Source organism: Gorilla gorilla, chromosome 14 (genome assembly GCF_029281585.2).
Source record: "Gorilla gorilla gorilla isolate KB3781 chromosome 14, NHGRI_mGorGor1-v2.1_pri, whole genome shotgun sequence".
In the NCBI taxonomy this organism is placed as follows: Eukaryota; Metazoa; Chordata; class Mammalia; order Primates; family Hominidae; genus Gorilla; species Gorilla gorilla.
Genome location: NC_073238.2, coordinates 30,280,575 through 30,293,544, shown reverse-complemented (window position 1 = coordinate 30,293,544; position 12,970 = coordinate 30,280,575). Strand labels below are relative to the sequence as shown.

The window sequence follows — 12,970 nt, the reverse complement described above, 5'->3', positions numbered from 1 at the left end:
AAGTTCTTAGAGTATTTCAGACAATATCAGAGCTAACATCAGAACGTTACTTATTTCAGCCAGACTTTAAGTTTGTAAGCTCTATGAACTTATTAAGCTTCTAATTAAATAATAAATAAAGTAAGATGAAATACTCATGAATTGAGGGCAGTATAACTCAGTAAATTAACGAGAGTTAGCTTGGCTTAATGGAAAATGTCCCTAACTCAGAAAAAGTCCTAGCGCAGTTACCAACAGGTATTTTCTCTTGAACAAGTTGCTTCTCTTAGGCTCAATGTCTTCTAAAAATGAGGATTTTAGAGACTTATTTCACTAGGTTATTACAAAGATTTAACAAGATAACATTTTTAAAATGCTCAAAGAAATAGTGAAGCAATGAAATAATTTATTCTGAATCTTATTGCTGAAACTATTTTAAAATTCCCAATAAAACCCAATGTGTTGGCCTGGTGCAGTGGCTCATGCCTGTGATGCAAGCACTTTAGGATGCTGAGACAGGGGGATTGCTTGAGCCCAGAAGTTCAAGACCAGCTTGGGCAACACAGGGAGACCCTGTCTCTACAAAAAATAAATTTAATTTTTTTAAAAAAAGTGTTTCTTCATAGGTTGTAATGTTGAAATATTGCAGTTTTCCGTTATTAATTCCTACTTTTGGTTATTAGATGTTCTATTCTTTGTGGCTTGTAATTCAAGGCATCTAAGCTATTTTATAATTTGTAATGAAATTTATTTGTAAATATATTAATTCATTACATTGGATAACCTGATTATCCTCTATTACCGACCTCATCAATCACACCAAGGGCATAAAACTAACAGATCTCAGCACCTGGCTTGGACTACTACTACTATTTATCTACCTCCTTAAACGTGAATCAACAAATCTTTGTTAGAATGATGCTTAAGTCACGATGTTCATTTCCAGCTGCTGTGGAACACAAAACCCTACCTTTATTTTTTGTAAGTTCCACAAACAAGATGCAAGTTGGTATTTTCTCATTTCTGAGAGGCCTACTAACAACATATTGCACACAAGATCCTATGTGTTACCACATCTCATTTCATAGATCACCTTACATAAATATTTTTTGTATGAGAATCACAAGTGCAATCCTGGGTGTCACCCATTTTGCTTTGATTCACACCATTTCCTTGGAGCTAGTTAGTCAAATGTCCTTTTGGGGACTGCAAGAAATATGCAACACTTCACAGATTTGTGTGTCATCCTTGTGCAGGGACCATGCTAACCTTCTTGACATTGTTTCAATTTTAGTATATGTACCCCTGACACCAGCACAAATCCCTACTTTTATATGTGAAGACTGATCAGTGATGGATGAGGCTTAGCTCTGTTAAATCTAAGCAACTTACTTGAGATAGAGTGAAGTCTATTGAATGGCTTCATGGTAATGCAGAATTTGAAAAGATTTTAAAAACTTGAGGTAAAGATGCAAGTAACATGGAAGATTTTTACTTTCAGGAAAAGGGAATCACTTGAGGGAACAACCACAAGTTGGAACCCACTACAACTTTGGAAAGATGACATGGGATTTTACAGAATAAGATGAGACCTTCCAATACCTATAAAATGGTGCTACACGGGATATAAAGTGCCAGGAATATAGATCTGGTAACAAAATAAAAATGGATCTCTAATTTCTTCCTGTAACAGTATTTCAACCTGTCGTACAGTCTTAAACTTTCACAACTAATATTTGCTAGGGAAAATAGAAAAAGTCACTCAAATGATAACTTATCATGAAGGTCTAGGCCAAGTCTGGGCTAAGATGTGGGTTTCACATCAGGTTTTGAGTGGGAGGAGAATGGTCAATTTGCTCACTATGTGTGTGGCAAAAGATAAAAGTCCTAGCTGCCAGAGCAGGGTGCTGGTACTTTGGAAACAATGGCTGAGAATATGTATGTGAACTTTAAAAAACTGTAATAACTTTGAAGTCTACATATGGATCACCATGAAAACTGAGGGATCTGTGTTAGTAAGGGCATCCTGGTCACAAAGATCAATCATTACCAGACTGCAGAAGCAGTTTCAATGGCAACGGCGCAGCAACAGAATCAATGGAAACAACAAAATGAAGAGAATGGCCGTGCCCCCCCCAATCCTTCTGACTTATGCAAAATGAATGTCTTCCTTGGACTTAAGGAACCCCTTAGATTCCTTTTAAAAATTCAAGTATTAAGGTATGGAAGACAGCCCCCAGCGGACACTATCAGGTTTTCTGCCGAAGTGGACATTTCCAGACCCAAATAACTAATTAGAAAAATCAAAATTGTGACACTGTGTTTATCCCGAGCCTAGGGGTTATACTTCAAATCAAGCAGTCAACATTAGGATCCCTAGGGATAAAGCTGTTGAAAGTCCTAAAATAAAGAATCCTGGACCCAGTACTCCTTCTAACTAGTCTGGCTTTTTGCCTAGTTTCTGGCTGATGAAGTGAACTAAGTCATTGTCTTTCAAAAACTACCTGAAACAAACTATAAAATCTCACCTAGCCTTTAAATGTAAACACTTACTAATTAACTCCACAAGCAGCAGCATAACGTTCTGCAGTTATTCCATGTAAATCTTCAGCAAAGACGTCAACATTTTGCTGAAGAAGCATGCCGACTATCTCTGATGAGCCTTCACATATGGCAAGCATGAGGGCTGTGCTAAAATAACAAAGAGATAACTTATTATGAGCAGAATCAATTTAATATGTGCCTATCAGTGTAGAATTAACCATTTACATGTACTAACAAACATAAGTATCTTGAGTGCTCAAGTGTTTATCCTTGCAAATCACCACCAAATCTAAAAGGAAGGGGCAAAAAGACTCATGTCCCACTGGGGTATGGCATACTAGAATTGGCTAACATAAAGTCCCTTGAGGGGCAAGGAATTATGATTTGTTCACTAACCTAAAAGAGGCAAAGACTTAAGGGAAGAATTATCTATTTCTTCCTTAGTCTGATATAATAGTTTGTACTTCAAAATCAGCTAGAAGTCAGACAAGAGAGAGCAATCTGAAGGCTTAAAACAATATTAGGAATAATGATATTAGTAGTAGTCATAGTAAGTTTAGTTAATGATGTTGATAAGAATGTATGAGACACTGAATTAAATGCTGTTGATACTTATAATGTTACTTCAACACAATCGTCCTTAAAGCACATATTATTATTCTCCTTTCCACATAGAAAGTCATACTTGGTATTATGTAATATTTGCAAGGTCACACCTATCAAGTGAGGAAGCTAGAAATTAAACTCAGTCTTGTGTGAATCAAAAGCCTATCTCTTTTCTCTTTATCACTCACCTATGGCTTATCTTAATTAACTAAAATATTAATCAAATTAAAGATGTCTTTCTTCCCTCTACCCATACAAATTAAAAATAAAAATACACTATGAAAAAAACAAAAAAAATAATAAATTCACAGTATCTGGTGATAGCAATTAATAGTCAGTCACATAGGGATAACCTAAAATTAATATGCTTCAAAGAAAACAACTTTATTAAAGCAAATAGTCGTCCTAAAGACAAAATGGTTTTAAACTCCTGTTTCTATTTAATATTGCTTTTTTTTTCCTTTGACACAGAATCTCGCTCTATTACCCAGGCTGGTGTGTGGTAGCATGATCTCAGCTCACTGCAACCTCTGCCTTCTGGGTTCAAGCGATTCTCGTGCCTCAGTCCCCTGAGTAGCTGGGACTACAGGCATGCACCACCACGGCAGTAATTTTTGTATTTTTAGTAGAGATGTGGTTTTACCATATTGGCTAGGCTGGTCTCAAACTCCTGGCCTCAAGTGATCCAACCACCTTGGCCTCCCAAACTGCTGGGATAACAGGCAACAACTACCATGCCCAGCAAATATTGCATTTTTTAAAAAGTGTATAAGGTGTAAAAATTAATTCAGGATGGATTAAAGACTTACATGTTAGACCTAAAACCATAAAAACCCTAGAAGAAAACCTAGGCAATACGATTCAGGACATAGGCATTGGCAAGGACTTCACATCTAAAACACCAAAAGCAATGGCAACAAAAGCCAAAATTGACAAATGGGATCTAATTAAACTCAAGAGCTTCTGCACAGCAAAAGAAACTGCCATCAGAGTGAACAGGCAACCTACAGAATGGGAGAAAATTTTTGCAACCTACTCATCTAACAAAGGGCTAATATCCAGAATCTACAATGAGCTCAAAAAAATTTACAAGAAAAAAACAAACAACCCCATCAAAAAGTGGGCAAAGGGTATGAACAGACACTTCTCAAAAGAAGACATTTATGCAGCCAACAGACACATGAAAAAATGCGCACCATCACTGGCCATCAGAGAAATGCAAATCAAAACCACAATGAGATACCATCTCACACCAGTTAGAATGGCGATCATTAAAAAGTCAGGAAACAACAGGTGCTGGAGAGGATGTGGAGAAATAGGAACACTTTTACGCTGTTGGTGGGAATGTAAACTAGTTCAACCATTGTGGAAGTCGGTGTGGTGATTCCTCAGGGATCTAGAACTAGAAATAACATTTGACCCAGCCATCCCATTACTGGGTATATACCCAAAGGACTCTAAATCATGCTGCTATAAAGACACATGCACACGTATGTTTATTGCAGCACTATTCACAATAGCAAAGACTTGGAACCAACCCAAATGTCCAACAATGATAGACTGGATTAAGAAAATGTGGCACATATACACCATGGAATACTATGCAGCCATAAAAAATGATGAGTTCATGTCCTTTGTAGGAACATGGATGAAGCTGGAAACTATCATTCTCAGCAAACTATCGCAAGGACAAAAAACCAAACACCACATGTTCTCACTCATAGGTGGGAAGTGAACAGTGAGAACACATGGACATGGGAAGGGGAACATCACACACCAGGGACTGTTGAGGGGTGTGGGGAAGGAAGGGGGAGGGATAGCATTAGGAGATATACCTAATGCTAAATGACGAGTTAATGGGTGCAGCACACCAACATGGCACACATATACATATGTAACAAACCTGCACATTGTGCACATGTACCCTAAAACTTAAAAGTATAATAATAATAAAAAAAGAAATTAAAAAAGTGTATAAAAAAGAGAAGTTAGAAAAATACTATAAAACTGTTAATAATTCAATATTGAATTATAAAGCAAACTAAAAAAGTTCATACTTCTTAAAACTGATGCAGAACCACTTTAGCTAATAGAAGATAATGCAACCAAAATAATCAGATTACAAATAAGAATCAGTCAATATAATAAGAGAAGATAAGTCCTACTATATACTGTTTTTTATGTTGACCAGTCCAAATAATTGCTTTTCTTCTGATAATTTGTGTTGATATGTTTCACTATAATCTAATAATTTTAACTAAATGTTGTTAATTTAATATTTCTGACTTGAGCATTATTACTCTAGAACACTAGTCAAGTGTTTTTTAGTAAAAAAAAAAAAAGAACTACCATACCATTTAGACTCATTAAATGCGTTTGCATTTGCATTTTTTGTTAGTAAAAATTCCACAGTTTGCTTGCTTCTTTTCTGTATGGCCAGTAAAAGGGGTGTGAGGCTAGCCTGTAAAATAGCAGAACAATTTATAATTCATGAAATTACATATTTCTCAGCTGAACTGAATACCTTATATAATATCCTATTAACTTAAAAACATAAAGTAGAAAGTAAATCAAGTAAATCAATAGCAGGACCTTCTTTCTCCTTTTTCTGTGCTTTCCCATGCACTGCACCTTCCCTTGTAAATATTCAGCCTCTGCATCACCACATTAATTCTGGTTATCTCCAAAAATCATTATATTGTAATGATTTTATGGTTTCCCATCTAAACCAAGAGCTTCATGAGGGCAAGGGCTGTATCTTTTATCTCTATATCCTTAAACCCTAAGACATAGTAGTAAATACTTTGTTTTTGACTAAATGAGTAATCTATAATATTACCTCTAGAGCAGTGTTTCTTAAACTATATTCCAAAGAATAATTACCTTACCAGAAGCACTGTACCCCAACAGATTTCACCATTATCTATGTTCAAGAAATATTATAAAACTGTGAACTAAATGTCCATTATTCAATAAATGACTTGAACTTTGCCTAATACTTATTTGACAATATATTTTTGTGGCAGAGATTAACATTTGACAAATTAGAATTTCAGGGATACAGTTTTGAAAGCTTCCCAAGAAAAATGGAGGTTTCCTGTAGATGATACAAACTCTCTTGATTCTATTCTATCAATAATCCCAAGACCCCAGATGCCAATGTCAGGCACTCCTGCTCTAAATGGGTCACTAAGGAAGTGGCTCTAAATCGAAAGAGACTGGCTTCAAATGAACTTTGAGTGCTTATTATTAAATGGTCCATGAGGTTTCTCCTATTACAAGACAATACAATTTTTTCTCGGCTATTAGAAATTCAGTATAAAAGTTTATTCTCAATTATAATGATAATCCTAGGATCCTAATGCATATCTACTTCTTTAAATGCAATAATCCATTTTTATTCTGGTTGCTATTGTAATTGCTACTTAATTTTTGGAAAAATATCAAAAATATGAATAAAATGGCTTATTAATGAAAGTTCTAACTCATCTATGTGGATTAGCATAACAGAAGCCCCTAAATCACTTGAATTTTAAGGGACAATTCTAAGAAGAAGGATATAATATTTTCTGCAATATGCATAACCTATTCAAATACAACCATGATTAATCTAAAAAGGCTTAAAGGCATTCTAATAAAAGATTATTATTTATGGTTTATATACAGAAAAATCATTGTTTAAAAAGTCTTCTAAATTCTAGAAGTCAACCCCAGTATTAATGAATTAATGTAAAATATAAACTATATATTATAAACAGCTATCAACTGTCTTGAATACCTTGAAACCTTTACCAAAATATACTATGAGAGAGGAATTGATAACTGAAATATTTACAGAGGCAAAAGAGGTAAGTTCAGTAAGTGATGTAACTAGGTGGGCACAGTGGCAAACTGGAAACATGCTTTGTGTAAAGCTAGAACGTCGTCTTAGCATACCAAACAGTCATATGTGCTCAAGAGACACCAGATTCAGTCCTTTAAGAGGAAATCCAGATTTCTGCACGTCTCCTAAATTTTACATGTTGACTCAATTTACACAGGCAAATTTTGCTTTCCTGTAGTTTTACACTAATTGGAAAGAAAAAAAAACTTGGGTAGGAAAGAATATTTGAAAAAGTTTTACCTTTAACAAATTCAAATATTTATCATAAATGCACAGAAAAGCCATACTCTCTAATAGTTCTTTTAAAAAATTAATATTTAAGGTTAAATCTTAGATAATTAAGTTCTTTAAAATTATTTTCACTCAAGGAATGTTTGTGTTTCCAAATATAAAAGCCTTACATATGTTAACATTAAAACAAATGGATTTCAAATATTTTGAAAATAACATTGGTTAATGTCTACCTTGTTTTGCACCTCGATGACTGCACCATAGGACAGCAGTGTTGCCACCATTAACAAATTCTCACTATAAACGGCATAATGGAGAGCCGTGTTGCCATACACATCTACATAATTTAGATCAGCACCAGCATCTATGAGAATATTTGCACAAGCCTCCCTCTGGCATTGTAGAGCCTGTCAGTATTAAAGCAAGAAGTACATTATAAATTATAGGAAATCAAAATAAGTATTCCACAGGTTTCACAAACTAGTTGTATTTCAACTAAATTCATTTTTATTCTATGTATTTAAACCAAATCCATCTCCCGCTGAAAAAACTGGCTACTATTTACCTTCATCAGAGGTGTCCTCCCTTCGCCATCAAGGACATTAAGCTGGCACTTTCTGTCTACCAGAAATGTTACTACTTCTGCATGGCCATTGACACAGGCCCAGTGTAGAGCAGTCCTACGAGAGTGAGAGGACTTTTAGGCAAAGTATAGCCCACTGTCTCAAAACATACAACGATTTAGGTAATTGTAAACATTAAATACCATGCTCTTTCTCTGCCTTCAAAACAAATATTTAATATTCTCCTGAAGAAAGTACAACATTCGTTCTCTTATTACTCACCACATTAATGAAAGAGTGGCCTGTTTGAATACAAAGAGCTTGGCCTTTGGATTCAGTTCAACTTGAGCTTGAATATTACTTTAAGGTCTTTCACTTTCTAGCTGTCACTTAAACTTTCTGCACCTCAATTTTCTCATCAATAAAATGGAGATGAATACAGCAGTTATCTCACAGGACATCACTGTGATGCCTCATTGAGAATCTATGCAAAGTATTTTGGAGAGTTCCTAGTACATGTAACAGCTAAGTAATTGTTAGATATTATAATTATTACTACTACTTAATAAAGAAAACTTTTTAAGTAAAATGGTGCAATTATGCCTACTTCGTGCTGTGTTTTAAAGGTTAGAGATAACACAGTATTTTAATGATTCTAAGATGCTCAATTGCTCATATTTTAACATCTCTGACATTGAAATGCCATTTATAATTCATTATTTATTACAACTATATTTGGCAGAAATTTAAACAATCTTTAATTGGTGCATAAAATAAAGAGGCATCACACAATTCACAGTGTCTTCCAAGAAGTGGAATATGGTATATACAACAGGATGATGGCAGTCCTAGTCACAGGATTAACACTGAAAGAAATTTTAGCTTTTTAGAGTACTACACAATAGGAGAGTTGAAATAAAAACAACAAATTGTTAAAACAAACTACTTCTTCAAGATTTTAAAAACTTCAAGCCAAAGAAAACTTTGGATTCAAATAAATAGGTATGGCTCATTTTATTCCATATTTAGATTTACAGAATGTATGGAAATTCATATTTAGATTTATAGAATGCATGTAAATTAGGTATTTTTGATGATTAATATTACTATTTAGAGCTGTTATAAGTTTCCAAAATCCTGGTTGGTAGTTATCTTTTACTCATTTCTCACTTCAGAAGTGTTTTTGTTTGAAAGATGAGAGGAAAAGCTTAATTGAGATTCAGTCCTAATACTCCAATTTTAAATCTCTCACTTTGCTCAGGCTGAGCAGGTAAACATGAAATTTTTAAGGATGAAAAGGTCTTGAGAGTTAATAGAATGTATCTTCTACATAATAGGCATCCAGCTTACATGTGATAAATGGATTAAAAGAATGGATAAATACAGTTGGGAAGTACAATATCTTAAAAAACTGCTATAAATAAAGCACTTATATTTGTCGTTTTATTTTTCTAATAATAAAACTACACTAAAATGATTAATCTATAGTTACTGACATATATGTAATAAGCCTATATATAATAAAGATGTGTTTAATAAAATGTCTATGTAAATCAATAAGCAGAGATAAAAAGATTCTCTTCTGAAGATGCTAAAAGTTCACAGAATATACAAATGCACAAAAAAATAAAATATAGAAAGTGAGAAATTATTTTCATCTGTGCAAAATACATATTGCTGCTCTTCCCAAAAATTATTTCATTAATAATAAACTTTTACTAATAGCATTGTACATGCTCAATGCAGAAATCAAAGATAATAAAAAGGAAAAACATTTTATATTAAAACAAGTATCCTCAAATAGCAAATTTTATCATATTTTGGACATAATTTCAGATAACACAAGACCATAGTCTGTATGTATAATCAAACTGAATTTTACCCTCACTTGGTACACCAAAATACATTTTCAAATGTCAACATACTTCTGTATATGTTTCTACCTTGAGTGGTCACATATTATCCCATGCTGTAAACTCACTGAAATGTATTTATAAAAGCCATTAAATGGATTCTTTTTAATACATTGATATTTTAAGCAGTGCTCAGAAAAGAAATTGTGTGTATGTTGCATTATTTTCTAAAAATATTTTAGTATAATAGAATGGATCACTAATGGGCATATACAATTTTTTAAATATGGTACTTACCATCAAATTGTTTATTTGAAAACTCATCTGCAACTTACACTTTAAGGAGTACTATAAATATCACTGCTTTTTATCCTCACAAACTTTGTGGATAGAAAACAGTATTTGATTCCTCTTTTAACTTAAATGCCTTCTCTAACCAGGAACACTAATATTGTTTCCTGTGTGCATACGTTACTTGCAGATCTTAAAAAAGGACTTTGCCCAGTTTTAAATTAGAGGCCAAGTACTTTTTTAGATCTGCAATTTAGATCTCTAACTTAAATTGCCCAATTTTAAATTAGAGGGTTTTCTGTTGATTTGAGTGAATTCTCTATAAAAGGAATATTTTTAATTCTAATATGTATACACACACACACACATACATGAGTAGTAAATATTTTACAAGTATGCTGCCTTTTATTTTTTCTCATATGCAGGGCTATTTAATTTTTGTTCTACTAAATTACTCTTCAGAATGCTTGCTTCTGAGCTTCTTAGAAAGGTTTTGTCAACATAAAAATGTATCTGTGTAAATAGGCATTTATGTTTTTTCTGGTATTTTTATCTTTTTGTATATTAAAAATTTTTAATCTATATTCCATCAGGAACTTATTTTGTGCCATAAAAATCTAGTTTTCTCCAAAAAGCAGGCATTTCACTTATGAAACTAATTCTTTTCCTAATAATTCATATTCCTAAAAGAATTATGAAACTAATTCTTTTCCACAAGGATAATGATCCTTGTGATCATTATCAAGTTCTAAATTCTTACATATGTTTGGGTGTTTCTGGATTTTCTATTTTGTTGTATTCATTTACCTGTCTTTTCAGCTGTTCGCAAACAATCTGTGATTTTTTTTTTTTTTTTTTTTTTTTTTTTTGAGACAGAGTCTCACTCTGTCACCTAGGCTGGATTGCAATGGTGGGATCTCGGCTCACTGCAACCTCCACCTACCAGGTTGAAGCAATTCTCCCACCTCAGCCTCCCAAGTAGCTGGGATTACAGGCACCCGACATCAGGCCCAGCTAATTTTTGTATTTTTGTAGAGACGGTGTTTCACCATATTGGCCAGGCTGGTCTTGAACTCCTGACCTCAGATGATCCACCCTCCTCGGCCGCCCAAAGTGCTGGGATTACAGGCGTGAGCCACCGCTCCTGGCCCATTTTGTGCAAATTAATAGCGCATTTTGATATCTAGAAGGGCAAGACTTTTCTACTCCATTACAAAATATTTAAAATGTCATCACAACAGTAAAAGCCTGTGTAATTTAAAAAATGTTAAAACGTTAATAGCTTTATTTGGTTTATGTAAAACTGGTAAGTCGCATCTTGAGAAAAATGAGTCTTCTTAAATTCAAGAACATAAACCATCTTCCCACCTCGAAGTTTCCTTCTAAGGTCCCTCAGCAAAGAACATATTTACATGGACATTCATTGATATCAAAATGGACATTGGACTTTATCCAAAGAATTTTTAGCCAAGAAGGTCATATATTATGAGAATTATTTCATTATGCACCATTTCATAGTGTATCTAACATTATCTTTTAAAACCTGTACATTAAAAGTAAAACCCTGTATGTACTTAATTTTGTGAGTTTAATCACTTTAAAATTTTCTACACAGTGCTTTGTGAGGGGAAGTGGAAGTGAAGGAGAAAGCAGCTAAAGCTTGGGGTTGATTTTAAGGTGGCCTGGGCCCTCCGCCCTGCAGGGCGTCCCCATCCCAGGCCTGGGGGGCCTGACCGGGAAGAAGGCCAAGACCTCGGGGCCCAGGACGGCCACCCCATCGCCCGCCACTCCTGCACCTGCTCCCCTCGTCCCCAGGACCCCCAGCCACCACTCTGAACGGGCGATCCTCCCACAGCCGCCTCCTCCTCCTGCAGCCCCGGCTCAGTCAGGGCCTGGTACCTCTTCTTCATATCTCTTTTGTTCAGGTTGACGGGCTTCTTCCCTACTGTCATCTTCTCCAGCTTCCGGACTTGGCCCCGGGAGGCAGCTGTATGGATCTTCCCTAGATCCCCGAAGTAGATGGTCCCATAGTCCTTCTCAGTGTAGACCCGTTCGCTGAAGGGGTTCGGGGGCTCCGGGCCCCGCACGCCCTTGCCAGCGGCAGCTAAGAGCCTCTTCATGGCTGCAGCCCCCTGCTAGAGAGAGCCCGCGCCTCCCGCTCGCCCTTCCCCAGCCCCTACCCCTCGCCCTCGCTTCCCGCTTACCCTTCCCCAGCACCCGCCCCCGGCTCGCACTCGCCCGTCTTCAGTTCCCGCACCCGCCCCAACACCAGCAGAAATTTCTGTATCGCCAAGCTCTTGAACACTCCGGCCTCTGTCGGGAGAAATTCTGAGCAGAGCCGTTAGCTGCTCTAACGTTAGAGCGTTACAGCAGCAGCTCACGCGCAGCTCAGCAGGCTGAGGAGACACGCGCCCTGGCCGCGCTCCACCGGGCACCGCGTGCAGGTGGCACCGGCCGCTGAGGCGCTGCCGGGCTGGCGGGCCTCCCTGGAGCGGAACGTGTGGGGCGCCCTGCAACACGGCCTGCTTGACATAGCCGCCCCTGGCCCCTCCCCGACCCGCGATCCAGGAGCTGGACCCTGGTACTGGGCACCGTGCAGCCTCCAGGGCGGCGCTGAGCGTCGATTCCCGCCCTCCTGCAGCTGGGGACCGACCCCCTCACTTAGGCACCCTGGAAGCTTCTGGCCCAAGTATCCGCCCTGCTGCTGGCACTGACAGGGTCCGAGTTGGAGCCCCCGCTGCCGCGTGCCATATTCAGGTGGGAGCTGCACCTGAGTCCACGGTGGAGGCTGCAGGGCTGGGCCCAGACCGCTGAGGGTCGCCGAGTGCACCGCCCTTCCACCCTGGGCTCTGCTCTTCCTTGGCCCGCGCTGGCAGCGCAGGCTCGCGACCTCTGGGCCCTGTATAGCTGCCAGGATGAGGCTTTGCGGCAGGTTCCCGCCCTCACACAGCTGATGTCCCACCGCCTGATTTAGGCGCAGTGGCGGCGTCCGACCCTGGGGTTCGCCGCTGCTGGTGGCA

The 12,970-nt window shown here is 37.3% G+C and overlaps 1 protein-coding gene and 1 non-coding gene across 6 annotated transcripts in view; both read right to left on the bottom strand.

Moving 5' to 3' along the window:
• LOC115933107 (ankyrin repeat domain-containing protein 30B-like) overlaps window positions 1-12,474 on the bottom strand; it is a 62,923-nt gene extending 50,449 nt beyond the window's left edge. For 3 of the 5 annotated variants that reach the window (XR_008671107.2, XM_063697144.1, XM_055360600.2), the window contains exons 1-5: window positions 11,850-12,148; window positions 7,809-7,923; window positions 7,477-7,650; window positions 5,484-5,590; window positions 2,533-2,670 (exon numbers count right to left, since the gene is read on the bottom strand). Coding sequence is in view for 4 of the 5 variants with exons in the window: in XM_063697144.1 (XP_063553214.1) it covers window positions 2,533-2,670; window positions 5,484-5,590; window positions 7,477-7,650; window positions 7,809-7,923; window positions 11,850-12,070 (755 nt within the window). In the remaining variant the exon portion in view is untranslated. Of the gene's footprint in view, window positions 1-2,532; window positions 2,671-5,483; window positions 5,591-7,476; window positions 7,651-7,808; window positions 7,924-11,849 lie in introns of all 5 variants that reach the window. The other 2 variants (XM_055360599.2, XM_055360601.2) reach the window with 1 other exon arrangement.
• On the bottom strand, window positions 1,191-1,297 carry LOC129527295 (U6 spliceosomal RNA). The gene has a single exon (XR_008672268.1). It is a non-coding gene; the product is annotated as a U6 spliceosomal RNA (small nuclear RNA).
• Window positions 12,475-12,970: the final 496 nt, after the last annotated feature.